We start from the raw sequence: 24,661 nt of genomic DNA on the forward strand, positions 1-24,661 counted from the left end.
CGGCCGGGATCAATAAAAAATATAATTTAAAAATACCATATCTGCAATATTTAAAGAACGTACAGAACCATTATTGAAGCACTTGTATTCGTTTATAATTTATTGGAAGGCTGCTGCCCGCTCAAACTCACCGGAGGATGATTATTAATCCCTGCTAATAAATAAATAATAATTATCATCATTTATAGCCTAATAATCTGATTCTCACGCGCACTGTCTACAACACGTGATTGGCTGGCTGGGTGACAAGAGGGGAGCTCCGATTGGCTGGCTCGGTGACAAGAGGGGAGCTCCGATTGGCTGGGTGACAAGAGGGGAGCTCCGATTGGCTGGCTGGCTGACAAGAGGGGATCTCTTTTTGGCAGGCTCGTTGTCAAGAGGGGAGCTCCGATTGGCTGGCTGGGTAACAAGACGGCAGCTCCGATTGGCTGGCTGGGTGACAAAAGGGGAGCTCAGATTGGCTGGCTTGTTGACAAGAGGGGAGCTCCAATTGGCTGGCTGGGTAACAAGAGGGCTGCTCCGATTGGTTGGCTGGGTGACAAGAGGGGAGCTCCGATTGGCTGGCTGGGTGACAAGAGGGGAGCTCCGATTGGCTGGTTGGGTGCAGCGGGAAGGAGAGAGCTTGAAGGGCGGAAATTTTGATGAGCAGAGCGACAATCCTATCTGATAAATATTCTTTACACTGAGGTGTGTAAAATGTTCCGAACATGCGTCTAGAGCTATCGGGAGTGCAGCCTGAACCTTATAGTAATGAACTACCGGTATACTTGTTAGAATAGATATTTGTAGATATTTTGTTCTTGTGTCTGATTCAAACGTCGATAGATCTACTCGTTATAGTTTTTATGGGTCCGGTTTCTGCACATGAGAGACGAACACAATGCTTGTGTGAACGCACATTTTAATTTAGACGCACGGATGCGACTAGAAATCCCTAAAGGTTGAATATAAACAATAAACGAGATTTATTTATAAAGCTGAAAAGTATAAAACAAAAGAGAACAAAAGAACCACACAGTCGGATCTAAACTCAAAGCTCAATCGCAATGCACTCTGGGAATGTAGTTTATTGGTGTCCGCTGCCCACTGTGAATCACACATTAAAAACTACAAATCCCATACCCGCCAGTTTCACTGAATTATCAACCGAACAGTTCAACCAACAGGGGATAAAAGATTTGCCCTGGCTTCAGTTTAACAGCGTTTAAAAAAATAAAAATAAAAAAAACTCCATGTTGTGCCCGTTTTATCAGGATGCAGGGGAACTGATGGCAGGACAGACTGCATTTTTAACAGGGAGCCAGGAGTTCAAACATGAAAATATCTTAAACACAGCGCTTCAAAACGACACGCAGTGTGCGGAGAGGCAGCTCAGCGCGCTGCCATAAACAGCAAGCAGCGCCTTCTGAGGAGCATGCGAGCAGACAGCTAAAAACACACAACCCTCCATTTTAATTGTGTTGATGCAACAGTATTGAACTGCACAAGTGTTGTGTAAGAAAGGAAGGAAACGAAGATCTGTAGATATTCAACTTTTGAAGTGCGCGTCTATCTTTTTTTTTTAATTAGGCGCACATGTGCCTAAAAGATACCGCGTAGAGCGTCTGTTTCGTGTTTGTTGATGTGGTTGTTTTGTTTCATTATTGCTGTTACGCATTGGACGCTATTATATTAAATCCCGCTAATAATTGTTGCTCACAGCTGACGGGACGATCGCGGATCGCGTTGAGATCCCCCACAATGCATCGCGGTGTTTGCTGTTTTGGCCCCCACTGGTTTAGTAAAATACACTTGAGCTTGTTCACCACACTGTAGCTAATCAAGCTCTTCTTAAAACCTGGAATGGGTGACATTGCTGTGCAATAGGAGTCTTATCTCCATCTCTGCAGTCATGGAAATCAATTCTGGGTTTGGAAACCAAGCAGCTTTCTCACAGCAGTTCACATGTGCTGGGTAGTGTTAAAAACAGTCACCTCTGATGGGAATACAAGCACTTCCAGCCTCCGCTCCAGAGCCATCATCAGGTACAGATTCACTAACTGCAGGAAGTACAATTCAATCACATCAGGGACTGCAAGAATCTGCTGATATAGTGAGCAACTGCTTTATATTTTGGTATGGATTCCACCAAATTCACTGTCTAAAACAAGTTTAATGTGAATTTCTGTAAACCCCTTTAATAAAAAGCAGTTTGTCAGGCTGAAACAACCTCAAAATCTGAAATCAAGATTTCTGTTTGAATACTGAAGTGCCACTCTGGTTGCTGCAAGTGAGACCCCAGATGCTTGGGTGTTGTGGTTTTGAAATGGTTCCTTCTGCCACCAGTGACCCACAAGTCAGGGCAGTGTTCCTCGCGAGGAGTTTGACGTACTTTTCAGGACTTGCGTTGCTATGCAGTTCTGATTTAGGGGGGGAAAAGCGTCCGTACCAATACAGATGAGTCAATTCATAGTCATTTAGGGTACGTGTCTGCTTACTAAGTAGAAAAAGAACGACTCACACACACACAATTATATAACATATTTTCTACTAAATAGTTTTACTACTTCGAATTTATATGTGTGTGTGTGTCAGTGTGTGTGTGCGTGCGTGTGTCTGTGCGTCGGTGTGTGTGGGGGGGGTGTGTGCATGTGTCTGTGTATCAGTGTGTGTGTCAGTGTGTGCGTGTGTCAGTGCGTGTGTGTCAGTGTGTGTGCGTCAGTGCGTGTGTCAGTGTGTGTGTATGTGTGTGTCAGTGTGTGTGCGTCAGTGTGTGTGTCAGTGTCCGTGTATGTGTGTGTTAGTGCGTGTGTGTGTGCGTGTGTCAGTGCGTGTGCGTCAGTGTGTGTGTGTGCGTCAGTGTCCGTGTATGTGCGTCAGTGTCCGTGTATGTGCGTGTCAGTGTGTGTGTGTGTGTGTGTGTGTAAGCTCTGTACTCTACAGTCAGCGCTGCCAGAGTTTCTTTGCAACGCGCCGCCAAATTTACGTGACGAGATCAAATGCGCTGATCCACGATTTTTTAAAAAACGTTTATTCAGAAGGTCGTGTAAAATTTAAATTGTCCTGAACTGTCAGACAACAAATACGTCTGGCCCAAAACCGGCTGGAGAGCCGGCCCAGATCCGGGCCGGTGTCAATTTGCACAACGGGCCAATACCGGCCCGGATCAACTGGCCCAAATCTGGTATCCAGTGCTGGCGCAGTTCTGGCAAGCTTTTACGTATTAGTACCCCAAATGTGATCCAGGTCCATTCCAATGTTATTCCTACACCAGGCCTCTTCAACTGGCGGCCCGCGAACCACATCCAGCCCGCAAGCAACATCAAAGTGGCCGCCAATAGTCAGGACTTCACACCCCGACTCCACAGACACTGCCCCGGACCTTCACACAAGGAAAAAAAATAGTTTGTTCGTATTTTTTTTATTTCCGATCTCCACTCAGTCCGCACGTCTTATGCAAGACCGATGCGTTGTTCCGTTCTGCGTAATGCGAGGTACTGTACTTTGTGGGGGAAAGTGATCTAAACATGTCTCTCTGTACTCTAGCTGCTAAGAAAAGAAAAACTGACGATGAAAATCATCAATTCAACAATGAATGGACCAAGAAGTACTTATTTATTTTGCCAGCTGCACCTGATGCAAAGCCAATGTGTTTACTGTGCAATGAATGTGTGTCCGCAGTTAAAGAATACAATGTGAAAAGGCATTTTGAAACCAGACCCACAGCTTTTGGAAAAACGTATCCCGAGGGCTCTGCAGTTAGAAATTCAAAAGTAGAGGGGCTGATCTCTTCATACCAACATGCCCGTGCAACTCTAGTGCGATCTTTCACTCCACAAGAGAAAGCTGCAGCGGCTTCCTTACGTGTGGCGTGGATACTTGAGAAGAAAAAGAAGCCGTTCACAGATTCTGAAACTATGAAGGAGTGCGTGCTGGCAGCTGTGAATGAAATAATCAGAGATGAAAAAATTAAATCAAGTGTAGTTTCATCGATTCAGAAAATTCCACTTTCAGACACTGCTATCATGCGCAGGGTTGAGGTTTTGGGAACCGAAGTTTTCGACACGCTCCTGGACCGTCTGAAAAAAGCAGAGTTCATGTCACTTGCAGTAGATGAGTCCACTGAAAATACAGACAACGCTCAGCTATGTGTGTCTGTGCGTTTATTTGATGGGAATTGTTTCCGTGAAGAAATGCTAGCTTTACTCCCGTTGGAAAGTTACGCGACTGGTGAGGTAATTTCTCAAAAGATTACTTCTTTTTTTGAGGAGCATGGTCTTGACCTGAATAAAGTTTGTCTTCTAGTTACAGACGGTGCTCCTTCGATGATAGGAAGGAAAAATGGTATGATAGCGAGGCTTTCTGCTTTAGCACCACAGATGCAGTCCTTGCGTTGCATTATCCATCAAAGTGTTTTGTGTGGCAAACTTTCAATGAGCTGAAAGATCCCATGAATACAGTGACATCAATAATAAACTTCATCCGATCAACATCAAGCCTTCAACATCGGCTGTTCCGGTTGTTGCAAGCTGGCATGTCCGCAGACCATCATGATCTGCTAGCGCACAACGACGTACGCTGGATCACTAAAGGTAAAGCACTGAATCGCTTCTGTGACCTCAAGGATGAAATCATTGAATTTCTCAATAATTCTTCTCATAAGAATGCAGAGAGGTATTCAAATATGGTTCGGGATGATGAGTTCATGGCAAAAGTGTGTTTTTTGAGTGATATATTTGGACACTTAAACACACTCAATTTGGAACTACAGGGAAGGGATAAAATCAATAATCGATCTTGTGGAGAAGCTGAATGCATTTCAAAGTAAGTTGTCTCTCTTCTCATCGGATTTGCATTTGCAAAAACTTCTCCACTTCCCACAGCTGCGCAATTTCACCGCCTCATCATCAGTGAAAGTCACCAATGTGATGTCTGATTTCTTGATCAAGCTGAAGGATGACTGTAATGACAGATTTCAAGATTTCCATGTACCGAAAGAAGTCATGATGTTTGCTCGGAATCCATTCACCGTTTCACCGGAAAGTGATTTTGCATCGACCGCAAAGCAGTTACTCTCGTCAGTTGAAGAAGAGCCACTGCAGCTGGAACTTGTGGACATTCAGGCATCTTCTTCTTTGAAACAGGATTTATAAAATGATGACGCTGTCAGGTTTTGGACTGAACACATTCAGCAGGTTGAGTTTCCAAATGCTAGGAAATTAGCTGTACTCCTGCTCGCTATGTTTGGCTCTACCTATACATGTGAGTCCAGCTTTTCTCTCATGAATGTGATAAAGAGCAACACACGCAGTTCACTGACCAGTGAAAGACTGCAACACTGCCTTCGAATCGCTGTAACGTCGTATGAGCCTAACTTCATGCATGTGGCCCAGGGAAATAAATGCAATTTATCCCATTAAACCGAGTTGGAATAAGAAAGAAGGACAGTCACAACTCAACAGCTGTGAGTATATGATGTTTAGGCTATGCAGTACTATTAGCTTTAAAATCTATGAAGGTCATTATGCCGTCAGAGCAATACAAGTGCTTAACACTATTAAAATAGTCATTAATAATACTCGTGTGCGCTGTCTTTTGATGATACAGCGGTAATGTTAAAGTGTTCTGTTAAAGCACTATTCAGATGGTGAAATTATGTAAATATACTAACATTAGTTCATATAATACGTATTGTGTTGCTTAAAAATGTGCTGAATACAATGTTTCTGGCCCGCCTACTCTTAACTTTTTTACAATCTGGCCCCCGAAATAAACGAGTTGAAGAGCCCTGCGTTAAGCCATTCGTGTATCTCAATCACATCCTGAGAAACGCGTCAATAGTAACATTGATTTAATTTTTTTTTTTTTCTGTGAAACAACTAAATGGGCTTTTAAATCGTAAGTCTGACGTTTTCATTTCAAAGCAGAAGCGACTCTTCTTATGTAAATACAGTCACGCACAACAATTGAGACTCCAGCAGAGACTGACAGCTGAGAGCTCTCGGAACTGCGGCGCGAGCAGGGGGCGTGGCCACTGGACTGCGTGTTCTCTGTGTACGTGCGTGCGTGCGTGCGTGCGTGTGCGTGTGCTCTGAGTGTGTGTGTGTGTGTGTGTGTGTGTGTGTGTGTGTGTGTGTGTGTTTCTTCTCAATGGAATATCACTGTGCTCTGTGTGTGTGTGTGTGTGTGAGTGTGTGTGTGCTCTGTGTGCGTGTGTGTGTGTGTGTGTGTGTGTGTGTGTGCTCTGTGTGCTCTGTGTGTGTGTGTGTGTGTGTTTCTTCTCAATGGAATATCACTGTGCTCTGTGTGTGTGTGTGTGTGTGTGTGTGTGCTCTGTGTGCGTGTGTGTGTGTGTGTGTGTGTGTGTGTGAGTGTGTTTCTTCTCAATGGAATATCACTGTGCTGTGTGTGTGTGTGTGTGCGTGTGTGTGTGTGTGTTTCTTCTCAATGGAATATCACTGTGCTCTGTGTGTGTGTGCGTGCTCTGTGTGTGTGTGTGTGTGTTTCTTCTCAATGGAATATCACTGTGCTCTGTGTGTGTGTGTGTGTGTGTTTCTTCTCAATGGATCACTGTGCTCTGTGTGTGCTCTGTGTGTGTGTGTGTATGTGTGTGCTCTGTGTGTGTGAGTGCTCTGTTATTGTTTATGTTCTGTTAATGTTCTGTTATTCGGCACACTGGACCTGTAGGGCGGTGCTCGTGTCCTTCATCCTAGCCTGTAGTTACACAATAACGATACACTAGTCAGAATTGTTATTATTATAAAACCCATCAATACATGGTATTTTAAATGCATTCAAGAAGTCCATTTTCATAAACCAGATTATTATTTTTAAACTGGTATTAATTTCAATATTACCGCATCGGCTGAAACGGCTGTGATGACAGCTCAAAATGACGTCAGTGGCTGCGCGGAGGCACCGTGTCGAAATATTTTGAATCTTCACTGCGCTAGTCCTGTTTTTGATTTGATTTATATTTACGTGTTCAATGAAAAGTAGACTGAATAAACTTTCTTCCTGTAATTTGTCTTTTGTGGGACATTTAGAAATGTGAAAAATCCAATTCCAAAATTCACTCGTATTTGTTTTTACCTAAACCAATCAGGCACTTTGTAAGATTTACATGATTTGTTGTTGAAGGTGTCTGTAACATCGTCATGAAATATTTAGCCAATCGGGGTGGCTCTTTTTTTTAGATGAGGGCGGTCATGTTGTAAATGCTTCGGAAATTAACATTCCTGCATTGAATCCTATGAAGGAGGACAGGGCGATGATGTCACGAAATGGGCGGGGCTAACGGTTACGCGCTTTACTGTCATTGTGGCTTTCTAACACCGAAAATATATTTTAAAATTAAACACAGTTATATCTTATTTTCTTGACAGTACAATGCATTCTCATTCATATAAACTATTAGTTTGGTTTTGATATTTAGTTAAGAGATCACGAGTCCTTAAAAAATCCCAAATTTCCATTTTCCGTATAGCCCTATTTTAACACCAGCTAGAGTTAAATCAAAAGACATTGGAGCAGGCGATTAATATCAAAGATATCGTATGAAGATTAATATTGGAATCCTGATATCACACATTAAAGAAATGTATTTTTCAAAATGTTTATTGATGATCTGTCCTTATTTCATATAAAGTTGGATAGCTAGCTGGTTTTATTTTTGGCATGTCACATGTGCTTAAGGAGATGCTGGTTCCAGTGGAATGTAAGGGAGTGCAGCGATATGTGAGGGTTCCTAAGACAGACCCCAAGTATGATTACACTGAATTCATCCAAGCAGCTCAGTTAAGACAGAATCTCAGGACTATTTCATTTCTTTTGTTGTGGATAGTTCATTTGTAATCAGATGGGCTACATTTAGGTAGGCTTAATGTCTTGCAGTGGAATTCAATTTTGCGCTCTTGTGAGTGTCTCAGGTCAGTCCAATGGTAGCTAACGTGCCCATTTTTTCTCAGTTTCAGAAAAATTCAATCTGCCACCAGAGATCCATGTGGACTTAAAGGACTCTTCAGGAATTGAAGATGATGCAGACATCTTTGATGAGCTTATGACGTCAAGTGAAGTATCCTTCAAAGTCTTCACTGGAGAACAATCTGGTAAGACTTTGAGTTATAGGCTAAGCAAAGTTGATCCTGTTGCGCATTCTGCTTAAAACCCTTTAAATTCTCAAAATGATATCATACGGAGCAGAAGCGGACATGACGTACTGGCTAAGTACTCAAGCTAGCTGTGCTTTAAAGCCCATTGACCGTGTTTTGCATTGGCTAATGTAAGGAATTTATTGAAAGGAGACTTGTGATTTTGGCATTGTCATGACAATGTTCTGTCAAATTAGATGTCATTTGTCATCCTATCATCCGTTTTTTATGACAACTGATTGCTTACTTTAGCCAGTGCGAAACACAGTCAATGGGCTTTTGAGCACAGATAGCTCGAGTAATGTGCCAGTTTGTCATGTCTGCTTCTGCTCCCATTGTGTGTGTCTTCAGATCTATCTGAGGCCTCGTTCTGCTCAGTGGGGTCTGATTCATCATCAGGTTCAACTGTGATTCTTGAAGAAATCAAAGCAAGGAGAAGAAATCGGACTGATAGTCCCGTAGACAGTAATGCAGCAGGAGATGTGAGTTTAAAAATATATATATATATATTTTTTATTATATGCACTGCTTGTGCATTCGTGAATGTTTTAGAACACATTGTGTGGTTTCTGCCATTTCCAGCACCCTTGAAGATGCACTGCTGTGGCTGTTAGGTTTTTATCTTGTTCTTCCAGATGATCAGTGCCATCCTTGACTCGAAGGCAGGTGGTGAAAAGATATTCCTTGAGTTTGCCAAAACCAATAGTCTCTCTGATAGCACCCGTAGGCTATTAGTGAACATGCTTGTGGCAGATATGATTGAGAAGCATGGGTAAGTGAATGATTCAATGTGCTGGGTCTGTATGATAACAATGCTAGAATTACCTTTCATTACTGATAACATAATCACAAACCAACATTTTGTCTGGCACGATTTTAGTCAGACTTAGTCTTAGTCATTAATTTTCATATATTCATGTTGTGGTGTTCTGTTGCAATTTATCTTAAAAGGAGGGTCCCCCCATCAAGTGTGCGCACCAAGCATGCCCTGGGAATCGTGACTTTATTACCCTATTTGAAGGATCCAGATTCAAGTAATGGATATGTAAGTTTGGATTATTGTAGGTAACAATGCATGCACATTTTTAACCTTTCTTAATTAAATTGGTGGGGCCAAATTGCTTCAATTATCAGCTCAGGACTCATCTTGTACTGGGGACACCTGGCCAAGAGTACTATGGTCCTAAATAGTGACCTTATGTATTTGTCAGTGTTTCCCCTAGATTATAGTCCAGACAGGGTGGGAAGGCTCCATCTCTCATCCAGACCCTCTTTATCCGAAACTGTCAATAGAAACCAGTAGAAGCCTAAGTCTTTCTGGTGGGGGAGCACGAGACCTAGGCAGGCAGGGCTGCCCTGCATACACAATCGTAAGGGGAACTCTGTTTTGTCAAGTTCTTACTGTGTTTTCCTTTTGAAAGGAACACTACTGCGATGCCGAAAGTGGATCGGGTTACCTGGCCTGGAGGATTAAGACTGTCCAACGCAACACATCACATGGGACCAAGAAGAGATCCATGTCCACATACCAAGATGGTCCAAAGGCTAAGCGGGCTTCACATTCAACTGTTGAGCAACTGACAGGCGACGAATGCAGAGAGGCGATATATGTGCTTCAGCATTCAACTGACGAGTCACTGGTCAAGGAGAAGATGAGGGCAACATTCAAACACAGACAGAACATTGTGCAGGATCCAGAGAAGTCCTCAACCATCTTGGGCGTCTTCCCCCGATTCCTTGACATACCAGGCTTGGTAATTATGATTAGAAGCAAGCTTTTTGCCATACTTTGTAGATTTATAGAGAAGAGTTTTGCGAAACAATGTTGGTTGAATGTTTTTCAGATCGACCAAGACTTCACAATGCTGTTTGGAGAGGATGCATCTGGCAAGTTCCTGGCGAAATGGCCAACTTTGTTCAGACCCAGGGTCATCACAGACTGCAAGAACCTACCCCCCAGTGCCCATTTGGAAGCCCTCCTCTCTTCTGTGCAGCATGACTCTGATGATTTGGGTACATGAGTACATCATTTCTGCTTGACCACCAAATAGTTTTAAGTCTTACTAACATGTCATGTGAGCTTCAGGTTTTTACTGTAGCGTTTACTGTAGCGTTTGCTCTACTGTGTTTATACTTCACTAAGACTAGGATGGGACAGTGACTTGGCAGACATTCTGTTGCTGCTGCATCTGCTACCCCCGACCTCAAAAGGCAAGAGGGCTGCAAAGATCGCTGTCTCTCAAGCTGCTGACCATCTGGTGAAATATATGAAGGTATGTTCTCTTATTTTGGTTGTGCTTTTCTGTGCCACTCTCCTTTTATCTAGCACAGTGCCTCCTTGCCATACACACAGCCCCTGCAAGCCCCTCTCCCGCCCCTTGCTTTCTGACAGTTTCACCAAGGTGATTGGAGGTGCATTGCAGACAGCAGCTGTATCGTAACCAATCAGCATGTTTGCTCAATCTGAGTGCAATAATGGAGGCTACTTTGTACCTCAGGCTACTTTGTCTTTGCATTGTGTGACAGAAATGAATGGCTGTGGTTTCCCCTATGTTCTTTCTTTCAGGTGGGGACGAGCATGGTGACCTTCCTTGCACAAGTTGGACATGAACAGCCCTTCCTCCTCTGTGTTGGCGAACAAAAGAACATCATCCAGATATTCTACATCGTCGTTGACCAGAAGGCCATTCCAGTTTATACTCTGATGTTTCCAGAACTAGTTGGGTGAAGAACTATGGAAGCGAGTATCACATTGGTATGTTTGTTTGCTCAGGTACAGAAAGTGAAATGCCTGTATTCAAGAAGATCATTAATGTGATTGGAAAAGATGACCAAGCTTTTCTTTTGACCTCGAATGTTGCTACGTTGTGTTTTGATGATCACTTAAATGCATTCAGCATTGAAGAAATAAGTGATGCATTTACTGTGATATGTGTAGAAGACCTGGTTTACCATAGACCTTATGACAGGCAGTTTTCGTATGACACGGATGATGAGAGAACATACATTGTCCCATACTGTCACATTGTATGACTTGCATTTTGTTTTTGATGTGTGTTGTCACGGGTGACCCCGAACCAGTTATTATGTGTAGTAAGAAATTGGATTCCTTTGCATGGAGAATTTCAGTGGCTAGAGTTCACGGCTCCTCGATTGATTCAGATTCAGTTGTATTAAGTCTGCCCACTAATAATGTAGAGCAAAATAGGTATTGTGGTGTTTGCAGAACCAACTCGGGATGAACCCAGAACAGAAATGGAGTCCTGCTGGGAACGAGCTGAAGCCTTGGACATGGATTGGATGATTTAAATATATTAATGAAATGCATGTGCTATAATCATTTGTAATGTTTAATAGTTTTTAGTTTGTATTTGTAATGTTTAATAGTTTTAATTTGTAACCATTGCTGTAAGAATGCTCTCTCTGTATGACCCTTTAACTGGAGCGGGGACAGCCTGACACTTTAACCCAGTCAGCCTTAAACCATCTCTTATCAAGATGGGCACAGCTCCACAATTGGGTGCTGAAATTTCTGCTAAAACTTTTTAGCTTGAATAACAGAATAATGCTATACTACTAAATACATGTTAACATGCTTGTTCTAAATGGTATAGATTGTTGTGGTAACATGTAATCATAGGTAGTGGTAATCATTGTTAGTTTAAATAATAGTGTACTATGAACAATTTTTATGTATAAGATCATATGATTCACTTTACTTAATATGATAGCATACCTGAAGCTGTTTTCTATTAAGATGAGCATCGTTAAAAACTGAGTCCTAATTCAATGAAAAGGATTACTGTGTGCTTACATTCAAGAATTATAACTTCCGAATATAAAGGGAAAAGGAGTTAGGAGTATTCTTAAGGGAAAGAGAAAAACAGAAAAGGATTAAAAGACCTCGCTTTGAGTAGGTTTCTGTTGGTAATTCAGTTTTAAAATAAGTAGGTGAGTAAGAACAACCTAGAGTAAAAAGCAGACTCTAACTTAAGAAAAATAAGCATTGTCAGAAGATACACCACAAATAGAGAGCAGAAAAATTGAATAAAATCCTATTGTAATATTGCTGCTATGCTGCGGCTAGCAGAAAGTAATAAGGTTAGCAGCCATACGCTATAGGGAGTAAGGTACTAGTTTGACTCTGAAGTTAAAAGACGCAGCATAAAGAGAACTTGTGGTAAACATACAAAATAAAAGGATTGAATAAATAATGAAGAATAAAAGCAGGAGATAGGTTTTAGAAGAATAAACTATGTGACCTGTCTTCTTGAACTCTCTATCAGCCTGCCCTTGGAGAGATTAATATTAGCTGCTGGAAGGCCTCTTTGGTGGGAAGAAGCCGGAATTTTCTTATCAGAAGGCTTATAGTGTCAGGGGCCTGACTGCAAAAATAGGGAGTTAGAATGGATGGTCTTGACACCTAAAATAGCTAGTCGAAGGGCAAAGGAGGCATGCGAGACATAGGTGTAAGGAGATTTATAGAAACATCCATCACTACCAAACTTGGCAAGGGAAGAGGTGTCTTTAACAAACTGGATTTAGCCAGTATGAATATAGCTGAAACATACAGGGTCATCTGGATGTCAATTGAGTTCAGGCAATTGGGGCCCATAGGAGAAAAAGACAACTTCACAGCTCAGTAAAATAGTTGGGTTTTTCATAAGGAGAAAACTCTATACTAAGAAAGATATAGAATAAAAGTTCCCTATAATACCGGCTGAACATACACCAGTAAGGAAAGAAGGAAACTAATTTGAGTGAGATGACATGAAGGAATATATTTTTGAAAGCCAAGTTCATGTAATCAATTATAACTATAAACTGCTATATTATGATATAAACTGTTGGTGTTGCATATATTCAAAACATCACTCTTTTTTATATTGGTGTTGCATATATTTAAAACACCACTTCTTTTTATAATGCACACATATTAAGTAGTGAATCAAAATAGCAAGGATTTTTGTGAACTCTGCTTTACCTAAATTTTTTAGATAAAGGAGGGGGCCAAGGATGAGTGGATGGGATCATGGGCCAGTGTTGATTTATTGGCATATGACTCCAAGTTGGTTGAATTCCTTATAGATTACTGTTCGCTAAGAGATAAGGACTGTCCATGAGGATTGATGATTGGAACTAATTGGGGCCTCCCATTGCTTTCAATGGGACCAAAATTGTATAAAAACCCTGGGCTGATCACACTAAAACCACCACAACCAAGACTCAGCTTTGCAGAGCCACGTGGTCCATCCTTTGCAGATCTCCACAAAACAGTCCTTCTCTTTTGTTCACGCTACTCTTCCTTATAATAGGAGGTAAGCATATTAATGGTAATATTGTATCTTGCATGTATTGGTTATATTGCTATGAGGTTTTGAAACTATGTTTTAGTATTGAGAGTGTTATATTGAATGTGCTGAAACATAGCAGTGGGTGCTTGTAGGCTTTGTGCTTAACCAGCCTGAGGGCTGCACTGAATACATATAATTGTATTATGTTATTGAAGTATTAAATGCTGAAGCTTGTAATAAACTTAGGATTGCTAATTATTGTTACATGTTTTCGGGTTTTGGTAGTATGCGCAAACTACTAAACCAATATTAAAGGCATTTTAATAAAACGAAGGAGCGCTGATGTTGCTCTGATTCGTAAAACTTTGAATAAATGAGTCTGAGTGATTTTCTTGATTAAATAAAAAGGTTTTAAGGACACACCGCTCGTCCAGTGCTCGAACATAAACCACTAGGAGTTTTAAACATCTCTGTCCTCCTTAACGTCTCCCCTGAGTTAAGAGTGTGTGCAGAGCAAATAATATAATAAAAGAGAACGTGAAAAGTGAAAACGTGACAGTTGGCGCCCGACCGTGGGGCGAGCAAAATAAACGGTCCGCAAAATAAACCTAAATCGAGAAAACACTAATAAATACGATCGACCAATAAAAATTAAAATTGTTTAACATTTTGAAACACGTTACTAAAATAGTTTAAACATTTTAATTCCATCACGTAATTTTGTAAAGTGAATTGCGTATGGGCATTTAAACTCCGGAAACCCGACGTTGTGACGCAACCCCAGATGCGGCAACCTCACTCGTGCACAAATCTTCCGGTAAAATAAAGTCTAGCAAACAAAAGAGGACGTTAAAACGGGCTACTCTAAATGGCATCTGCAGGGAGATTTATAGAAAAACTCCTTGAAATAACTTTGTGGAAGAAAGGGTTTACGCAGTTATAGACAGATTATCTCAGACTATAGACAGGGAAATAAATATTGATGATAATCTGGAAAGCGCTTCGGATACAGTGTGAGAGTTGATTTTATATTTACACCCTACAGGGTTGAAAGGTAGAAAACTGGCAGAGTAAAAATGTACTCTGATGGAGTTGATTGTTAACACGTTACACTAGTGTAGAGTTAATGCAACAATAACCAGTGTTGGTCAGTGTTCATTTTTAACTATTTACAGAGATACAGTAACTCTGCTAAAGTGTTAAAAAGCTAACACTTTTAAAAGTGTAAGATTAACACTGTGTAGAGTGGGACAGTATAGACACTTTCTGAGTGTTCAATTTAACACGATTAGAGCTGATTTAACACGAGAGAGGGAGAGAGGGGGCGGGGCAGAGAAGGAGGCGGAGACGCTGCTAGGCAACCGGCTCCTGAACATTCCACTCCGCTGAGCAGAGACCGTTAGGATTTAAAAATGCGAAAGTTCCGAGCGGCGTCAGGCGCTTCGTTTAATTAACACACCGTTGCTGATATTTTAATTTTGAAGATAACCAGATTTTAAATACTCAAATAGCACTGATAATTCATATGTTAAACTATAACACCACACTACTTAGCACTCCGAGAAATGTAGAAACGATTCATTTGTAAAGAATGAGCTGTGAGATTATTTAGATAAATAATCAGAATTATGGATGCATGGATTTTGTATTAAAACATAGCCACATGTATGTTTGTTTCATGTCGTAGGACAGGGTGTGTGTGTGTGTGTGTGTGTTATCATGAGGTAATATCACCACGTCTTGGGTGCGTTGTGAGGCTCTAGATGAAGTGGAGTCCTTCAGCCGCACAGGAAGTGGTGATATATTCATGAACACAGCTTTAGACCTACAGGACTATATTTATATATCCCTACACCCCCTGCTCACAGCTGCGCCTGCGCACTGAAGGGAATAAAGAAAGACTGCATTTCCCAGCGTCGCTCTCTCTTTTTAAAGCTGCGCCTGCGCACTGAAGTGAATAAAGAAAGACTGCATTTCCCAGCGTCGCTCTCTCTTTTTAAAGCTGCGCTTGCGCACTGAAGTGAATAAAGAAAGACTGCATTTCCCAGCGTCGCTCTCTCTTTTTAAAGCTGCGCTTGCGCACTGAAGTGAATAAAGACAGACTCAGGGTGTGTTCACGGAGATCATTCTGTGCAGAATCTGACCAGTTTATCCGATGATCTTCTATGAACTGGTCAGATTCTGCACAGAATCCACGCAGAATGATCTCCGTGAACGCGCCCTTAATGTCTTCCTTTCACAGCTGCCCGGTTCAGCGCAGTTAATTCAGAAGCGGTTCTGTAATTACAGATATTACTGAAGCGCATTGATACCTTACATACATAAATAAATAAATAAAAATAATACATGAATAAATAAATAATAAATAAATAAATACATTTTAAAAATCACGTATATAGAGAACCATCACGTGACTACGTGTTAAAATGTACGTGTTTTTTTTCACCCCCGTGTTGTTTGAGTGGACGCGCTGTAAGCAGGATACAGTCACTCTAATAAGCACGTGTACTGCCCTGACTCACGAGGAAATCCTTTACCAGCTTTGAAAAACGAAACTGTGCGATTGTCGTAGGGTCTTATTATTATTATTATTATTATTATTATTATTATTATTATTATTATTCACGTGTGGATTGTGTTTCTCATGTTATTATTTGATAAATGTGTATTGTGTGTGTGTGTGTGTGTGTTGATTTATTTATATAAATGTGTGTTTTGTTGTTCAGCTCTTTATTATTATTTCTCATCTCGAGTGTGGTTTGATGGATTTGCTTCACTGGACCCCCCTAAACTACTTTCTCTCTTTCCTCTATGGAACTATACGAGCGAAACTCCGATTGGCTGAAGGACTGTCTGCCCAATGCACGCCCCCCCCTGTTGCTTAGCAACCGCGTGTCCCGTTCCACGGCTCTGCTTGCCAGCGGCTCGCTGCTTGATCTCCCCGCCCTGCCAATCATCTACTGCCTTTATAAATGCGGAGGAATCTTGTGAGAGGGAGAGCCGGACTTGTGAAGGAGATTCCGCGCTGCAGACTGGAGCTGGAACGCGGAGAGACTTTATGAAACTGATAGATCCGAGTATTTTATATTAACTGCAATAATATAAACTGTGCCTTTTGTCCTGCTATGACTGTCTCTCACATCCCTGTTCTGTCCTCCCGTCCTCGTCCTCTGTCCTCTCTCCGCTGCTGCTCCTCCAACCCCTCTAACCTCATTTCTCTGCCTCTCCCCCCCTCCCGCACACTCTCTGGTGCACTCTGGAACTGTCACTCTTCTGCTAACAAAGCTGATTTCATCTCTGCCTTTGCCTCCCACCTCTCGCTCGATTTCCTTGCTCTCACTGAAACCTGGCTGTCCCCTGATAACACTGTTACTCCTGCTGCCCTGTCCTCTCTCTACGTCCTGTCCCATACCCCGCGTCTCACTGGACGGGGAGGTGGGACGGGTCTTCTCCTCTCTCCCTCCTTACTCTTTTCTGTCCCCTCCGATCTCATCTCACTCTCTGTCAGTACCTTTGAATTTCATGCAGTCCAACTAACCTTTCCCTGTCAACTCCTGCTCATTGTTCTGTACCGCCCCCCTGGGCCTCTCACTCACTTTCTGGATGAACTCGACTATCTACTCTCCTCCCTCCCCTCCCTGTCTACCCCGACTGTCCTGTTGGGTGACTTCAACATCCATCTCTCCAACCCCAGCCACTCTGCTGGATTCCTCCCTCTCCTGCACTCCTTCCACTTCTGTCTCTCTCCGTCCCCTCCTACCCACAAAGCTAGCCGTCAACTGGACCTCACCTTCTCCAGGGCCTGCTGCCCCTCCACCCTCTCTGTCACCCCCCTGGACCTCTCTGATCACTATTTCATCTCTCTTTCTCTGTCTCTCCCCCCTCTCCCTGCTCCTCCTACCCCCACTGTCACCTCTCGCCGTAACCTCCGCTCTCTCTCCCCCTCTGTCCTTGCCTCCACTGCTCTCTCTCACCTCCCTCCTATCGACTCCTTCTCACAACTCTCCGTAGACTCTGCTACCTCCACCCTCTTCTCCTCACTCACCTCCTCCCTCGACTCCCTCTGTCCCCTCACCTCCCGTCCTGCTCGCCCCTCCCCTCCCCATCCCTGGCTCTCCTCTGCGCTCCGCTCGGCAAGAATCACACTGCGATCTGCTGAAAAGAAATGGAAGAGAACCAAACTCCCTGCTGCCCTAGACCTTTACCGCACTCTCCTCTCCTCCTTCTCCTCTACTCTCTCCTCTGCTAAATGTGCTTATTTCCAATCTGTAATCCAAGCCTCCACTAACAACCCACGTAAACTATTCTCTACCTTCTCCTCCCTCCTAAACCCTCCCCCCCTCCTCCTCCCTCCTCTATCTCCCCTGATGACTTTGCCTCCTTCTTCTCTTCTAAAATTTCAGATATCCGCAAACTCTTTAACACCTCTCCCTCCCCCGCACCCCCTCCCGCTCCAACTCCTACACCCATTGCAACCCCTACTAACTCACCCTCCTTCTCCACCTTCTTGCCCCTCTCAGACTCTGACCTCTCCTCCCTGCTCCAGGGTCACAAACCCACCACGTGTGCCTTGGACCCCCTCCCCACTCACCTCTTTCAAGCTGCTGCTCCTGCTCTACTCCCCTTCATCTCCTCCCTCCTCAACACCTCTCTACTTTCTGGTATCTTCCCCTCTGCCTTCAAAAAAGCCTCTATCACTCCCCTCCTCAAAAAACCTACCCTCGACCCCACCTCCCTCCAGAGCTACCGTCCTGTCTCCCTCCTACCCTTCCTCTCCAAAACCCTCGAGCGGACTGTACACCGCCAGCTCTCTGCTTTCCTGTCCAACCACTCTCTGCTTGACCCTCTCCAATCTGGCTTCCGCTCTGCTCACTCTGCTGAAACCGCCCTCCTGTCTGTCACCAACTCACTTAAATGTGCCCGAGCTGCCTCTCTCTCCTCTGTCCTAATTCTCCTCGACCTCTCTGCTGCCTTTGACACTGTTGATCACTCTACTCTACTATCATCTCTTGCTGACCTGGGGATCTCTGGCACTGCTCTGGCCTGGTTTTCCTCCTACCTCTCCAACCGCACTTACCAGGTAACCTGGCGTGGAGCAACCTCCACACCTCACCCTCTCTTAACTGGAGTCCCCCAAGGGTCAGTCTTGGGTCCTCTCCTGTTCTCTCTCTACACCCGCTCCCTGGGCCCCCTCATCGCATCCTATGGTTTCTCATACCATTTCTATGCTGATGATGCTCAGAGTTTCCTCTCCTTCCCCACCTCTGACTCCACCATCTCCTCCCGTATCTCTACCTGTCTGTCTGCTATTTCCTCCTGGATGCACTCGCATCACCTCAAACTCAACCTCTCTAAATCTGACCTCCTTTTCTTTCCCTCCTCCTCCCCCTCCTCTGATCTCTCCATCTCTGTTCCTCTGGAATCTACCACACTCTCTCCCTCTTCCTCAGCTAAGAACCTTGGAGTCACCCTGGACCCCTGCCTCTCTTATTCCCAGCACATCTCCACTCTGGCACGCACTTGCCGATTCTTCCTGAGCAACATCCGAAGAATCCGACCCTTCCTCACCAACTATGCTACCCAGCTCCTGGTCCAGGCCCTGGTACTCTCCCGCCTAGACTACTGCAACTCCCTCCTGGCTGGCCTCCCTGCGTCCGCCACCCGTCCGCTCCAGCTCATCCAGAACTCTGCTGCCCGCCTGGTGTTCTCTCTGCCTCGCTTCGCCCACGCTACTCCACTACTCCGCTCGCTCCACTGGCTCCCGATCACCGCTCGCATCCAGTTCAAGACTCTTGTACTAGCCTACAGATGCCTTGACCAGTCTGCACCCAGCTACCTCCAGACCCTCATCTCTCCCTACACCCCCACTCGACCTCTCCGCTCCGCCTGCACTAGAAGACTAGCTCTACCACCGATACGCTCCCCTGCCTCCAAAGCCCGCTCCTTCTCCACCCTTGCTCCGCAGTGGTGGAATGACCTTCCTACAGATGTCAGGACTGCCCAGTCCCTGACCACATTCCGGCGCCTCCTTAAGACTCACCTCTTCAAAGAGCACCTGTAGAACTCCTCTGTTTGTATCCTGGGACACTATCACCCTTCATGTAAATGTGCTTTATTTTGCTCTTATCTGCCCCCTATTTTACTGCATTTAATCCTGTACTTCAGAATACTGTAATCTGCCAAGTTTTTAACCTGTAGTACTTTGTATTTAATCACATCCTGATGTAACTATCACTATTTAATCATATCCTGATGTAACTATCACTATTACCTGCTGTATTATTGAATTGTGGTTTGTCAAACTTGTACTTTGCTTGAACAAAAGTTATTGTATTTCTTGCTCTTATTGTATTACTTGTATTGTAACGCTTGAAATGTTTTTGCTTACGATTGTAAGTCGCCCTGGATAAGGGCGTCTGCTAAGAAATAAATAATAATAATAATAATAATCTGTGGTAACTAGTTTAATTAACTTCACTATAAGAAACTGATAGATTTAGAGTTTGTTTTATTGTATCATCCCTATCTATACTAGACAATTGTTATAAACTGTGAAGTGAAGGTGGCATTGTCATATGGTTTACATTATTGTTAATGTGTTTGAGATTTTTTAAAATCTGGTGTGTGATTCCTTGGTTTCTCCTGGATAAGAGAGTTTGTGCTTGAACCAACCACTCGAGGTCCTTGTCCTCGATAAACACAAGGTGGCGCAGTCAAATTATTAACATCGATTTAGCAAAGACCTGTTACAAAAAAATAAGAGGGGAAACAAATATTCACAAGGTGCACAGATATTCTGTGACACCGGTACAAAACAAGTCCTGGACACAAAATCCATCACAAAAATAAACCCTTCTTTACAGAGGAGGGTTTTTCACCCTGTCAGTGTCTGTCTGTCTTTCTGTGTGTGTTACTGATTGGTTTATTATTTTTTTCTTCAGATTAACGGATTGGCGTCGACTGGATCTTACGTTCAGAGCGGACAGAAAGACAAGGCTGCCTCCCAGTCTCTCTTCACTGCCAGTTACGTCTACTACACCAGTGCGCTCATTAAACTGGGACCAGTAAACCTCACACACTGAGCCACTGCTTTTGCAATCTGAATTTTACATTCCAAAAGGTGCTTTTTACAAATTAAAAAAATAAAAAATATGAAGATGTCTGTCTGTAAGCCTTTCTTCCAGAGCGTTTAAAGTCATGTGGATTTGACATGATCACTGGATTAAAGGAAGTTCTGTTTCTGTGCCTCACACTCGGGAAGGCTGCTGGACTCCCCGCCTCACTTCACCTCTGCAGTGTCTTCTGGGTCATGTTACTGGCTGACGGCATGCCAGTCAGCAGGGGGAGCAGCAGCTGATTGGTTAATGACATGAAAGAAGCCAGCGAGGGGCGGGGACAATTTCACCCTCCAGGTGAACAAGGAAGTGCAACCCTAACTGAAACCATGGCTTGCAAACAGAGATTTCTTTAACCGGGTGTAGCACTGTAGCACATGTTTGATTGCTGACTATAGCAGCTAGACTAGAGCAGTGTTTGATTGACTATAGCAGCTAGACTAGAGCACAGTGTTTGATTGACTATAGCAGCTAGACTAGAGCACAGTGTTTGATTGACTATAGCAGCTAGACTAGAGCAGTGTTTGATTGACTATAGCAGCTAGACTAGAGCAGTGTTTGACTGACTATAGCAGCTAGACTAGAGCAGTGTTTGATAGACTATAGCAGCTAGACTAGAGCAGTGTTTGATTGCTGACTATAGCAGCTAGACTAGAGCAGTGTTTGTTGACTATAGCAGCTAGACTAGAGCAGTGTTTGATTGACTATAGCAGCTAGACTAGAGCAGTGTTTGACTGACTATAGCAGCTAGACTAGAGCAGTGTTTGATTGCTGACTATAGAAGCTAGACTAGAGCAGTGTTTGTTGACTATAGCAGCTAGACTAGAGCAGTGTTTGATTGACTATAGCAGCTAGACTAGAGCAGTGTTTGATTGACTATAGCAGCTAGACTAGAGCAGTGTTTGATTGACTATAGCAGCTATACTAGAGCAGTGTTTGATTGACTATAGCAGCTAGACTAGAGCAGTGTTTGATTGACTATAGCAGCTAGACTAGAGCAGTGTTTGATAGACTATAGCAGCTAGACTAGAGCAGTGTTTGATTGACTATAGCAGCTAGACTAGAGCAGTGTTTGACTGACTATAGCAGCTAGACTAGAGCAGTGTTTGATAGACTATAGCAGCTAGACTAGAGCAGTGTTTGATTGAATATAGCAGCTAGACTAGAGCAGTGTTTGATTGCTGACTAGCAGCTAGACTAGAGCAGTGTTTGATTGCTAACTATAGCAGCTAGACCTGAGCAGTGTTTGTTGACTATAGCAGCTAGACTAGAGCAGTGTTTGATTGACTATAGCAGCTAGACTAGAGCAGTGTTTGATTGACTATAGCAGCTAGACTAGAGCACAGTATTTGATTGACTATAGCAGCTAGACTAGAGCAGTGTTTGATTGCTGACTATAGCAGCTAGACTAGAGCACAGTGTTTGATTGACTATAGCAGCTAGACTAGAGCACAGTGTTTAATTGACTATAGCAGCTAGACTAGAGCACAGTGTTTGATTGACTATAGCAGCTAGACTAGAGCACAGTGTTTGATTGCTGACTATAGCAGCTAGACTAGAGCACAGTGTCTCTGTGAAGAATCTGCTCATGGACCCAACAGGCTTGTTATTGTTGAGAGTTATGTGTGAAGAATCACAATTAAAATGTCCAGTTTAAGGATACAATTCATTCATATGTGTAATGGTCTCATTTAATCAGCACTCTGCTGTCATGAATGTCTTTCTTTTTACGAGTTCAAGATTGCCGAGGTAAACAATTGAGCAGTAAATCACACAACACCGTTATATCTTTTATACATTTTATCAAGAAAGATAGAAAATAGATGCGCTACAAAAACAGAACAGAAGATTCATATCAAAAGAGCAGAAATCAGTTCACTGAGTTTAGCAATGAATAATATTCAGGGAGCATCGCAGCTTCAGTGTAAATATTGATTACATGGAAAATAATGCATTCATCTATTGCCTAGAAAGTCTTTTATCATTATTTATTTATTAGCAGACACCCTTATCCAGGGGGACTTACAATTTTTACAAAATATCACAGCACAAAAAGTAGAGGGGGCAGGGAGGAAAGAGGGAGAGTAGAGAAGGCAGGGTGGAGAGAGGGAGAGTAGAGAGGATGGAGGAGAGAGGGAGAGTAGAGAGGATGGAGGAGAGAGGGAGAGTAGAGAGGATGGAGGAGAGAGGGAGAGTAGAGAGGATGGAGAGAGGGAGAGTAGAGAGGATGGAGGAGAGAGGGAGAGTAGAAAGGATGGAGGAGAGAGGGAGAGTAGAGAGGATGGAGGAGAGAGGGAGAGTAGAGAGGATGGAGGAGAGAGGGAGAGTAGAGAGGATGGAGAGAGGGAGAGTAGAGGATGGAGGAGAGAGGGAGAGTAGAGAAGGCAGGGTGGAGAGGGAGAGTAGAGAGGATGGAGGAGAGAGGGAGAGTAGAGAAGGCAGGGTGGAGAGAGGGAGAGTAGAGAGGATGGAGGAGAGAGGGAGAGTAGAGAAGGCAGGGTGGAGAGAGGGAGAGTAGAGAGGATGGAGGAGAGAGGGAGAGTAGAGAAGGCAGGGTGGAGAGAGGGAGAGTAGAGAGGATGGAGGAGAGAGGGAGAGTAGAGAGGATGGAGGAGAGGGAGAGTAGAGAAGACAGGGTGGAGAGAGGGAGAGAAGACAGGGTGGAGAGAGGGAGTAGAGAGGATGTTGGAGAGAGGGAGAGTAGAGAGGATGGAGGAGAGAGGGAGAGTAGAGAAGGCAGGGTGGAGAGAGGGAGAGTAGAGAGGATGGAGGAGAGAGGGAGAGTAGAGAGGGCAGGGTGGAGAGAGGGAGAGTAGAGAGGATGGAGGAGAGAGGGAGAGTAGAGAAGGCAGGGTGGAGAGAGGAAGAGTAGAGAGGGCAGGGTGGAGAGAGGGAGAGTAGAGAGGATGGAGGAGAGAGGGAGAGTAGAGAGGATGGAGGAGAGAGGGAGAGTAGAGAAGGCAGGGTGGAGAGAGTAGAGAGGGCAGGGTGGAGAGAGGGAGAGTAGAGAGGATGGAGGAGAGAGGGAGAGTAGAGAAGGCAGGGAGGAGAGAGGGAGAGTAGAGAGGATGGAGGAGAGAGGGAGAGTAGAGAGGATGGAGGAGAGAGGGAGAGGAGAGAAGGCAGGGTGGAGAGAGGGAGAGTAGAGAAGGCAGGGTGGAGAGAGGGAGAGTAGAGAGGATGGAGGAGAGAGGGAGAGTAGAGAGGATGGAGGAGAGGGGGAGAGTAGAGAAGGCAGGGTGGAGAGAGGGAGAGTAGAGGAAGCAGGGAGGAGAGAGGGAGAGTAGAGAGGATGGAGGAGAGAGGGAGAGTATAGAGGATGGAGGAGAAAGGGAGTAGAGAAGGCAGGGTGGAGAGAGGGAGAGTAGAGAAGGCAGGGAGGAGAGAGGGAGAGTAGAGAAGGCAGGGTGGAGAGAGGGAGAGTAGAGAAGGCAGGGAGGAGAGAGGGAGAGTAGAGAGGATGGAGGAGAGAGGGAGAGTAGAGAAGGCAGGGTGGAGAGAGGGAGAGTAGAGAAGGCAGGGAGGAGAGAGGGAGAGTAGAGAAGGCAGGGTGGAGAGAGGGAGAGTAGAGAAGGCAGGGAGGAGAGAGGGAGAGTAGAGAGGATGGAGGAGAGAGGGAGAGTAGAGAGGATGGAGGAGAGAGGGAGAGTAGAGAAGGCAGGGTGGAGAGAGGGAGAGTAGAGAAGGCAGGGAGGAGAGAGGGAGAGTAGAGAAGGCAGGGTGGAGAGAGGGAGAGTAGAGAAGGCAGGGAGGAGAGAGGGAGAGTAGAGAGGATGGAGGAGAGAGGGAGAGTAGAGAAGGCAGGGAGGAGAGAGGGAGAGTAGAGAAGGCAGGGTGGAGAGAGGGAGAGTAGAGAAGGCAGAGAGGAGAGAGGGAGAGTAGAGAGGATGGAGGAGAGAGGGAGAGTAGAGAAGGCAGGGTGGAGAGAGGGAGAGTAGAGAAGGCAGGGAGGAGAGAGGGAGAGTAGAGAGGATGGAGGAGAGAGGGAGAGTAGAGAGGATGGAGGAGAGAGGGAGAGTAGAGAGGATGGAGGAGAGAGGGAGTAGAGAGGATGGAGGAGAGAGGGAGAGTGGGAAAGGGAGGGGATTAACATAGCAGAGGGAAGGGAAAGAGAAAGAAAGAG

General features: G+C 44.3%; 1 protein-coding gene across 2 annotated transcripts; it reads left to right on the top strand.

Annotated features, from left to right (window-relative positions):
- Positions 1 to 5,249: 5,249 nt before the first annotated feature.
- LOC131725055 (uncharacterized) lies at positions 5,250 to 11,352 on the top strand. 2 transcript variants are annotated; one of them, XM_059018492.1, is made up of 9 exons: positions 5,250 to 5,443; positions 7,947 to 8,087; positions 8,481 to 8,611; positions 8,765 to 8,901; positions 9,081 to 9,174; positions 9,551 to 9,883; positions 9,974 to 10,142; positions 10,273 to 10,402; positions 10,696 to 11,352. In XM_059018492.1, exons 1-8 carry the CDS (start codon positions 5,344 to 5,346, stop codon positions 10,275 to 10,277), a joined length of 1,110 nt encoding a protein of 369 aa, XP_058874475.1. In that variant the 5' UTR covers positions 5,250 to 5,343; the 3' UTR covers positions 10,278 to 10,402; positions 10,696 to 11,352. The 2 variants fall into 2 exon arrangements, with proteins under 2 accessions (XP_058874475.1, XP_058874474.1); XM_059018491.1 differs by lacking the exon at positions 10,696 to 11,352 and having other exon boundaries at positions 9,974 to 10,672.
- The last annotated feature ends 13,309 nt before the right edge of the window (positions 11,353 to 24,661 follow it).

This window comes from Acipenser ruthenus, chromosome 60 (genome assembly GCF_902713425.1).
Source record: "Acipenser ruthenus chromosome 60, fAciRut3.2 maternal haplotype, whole genome shotgun sequence".
NCBI lineage: Eukaryota > Metazoa > Chordata > Actinopteri > Acipenseriformes > Acipenseridae > Acipenser > Acipenser ruthenus.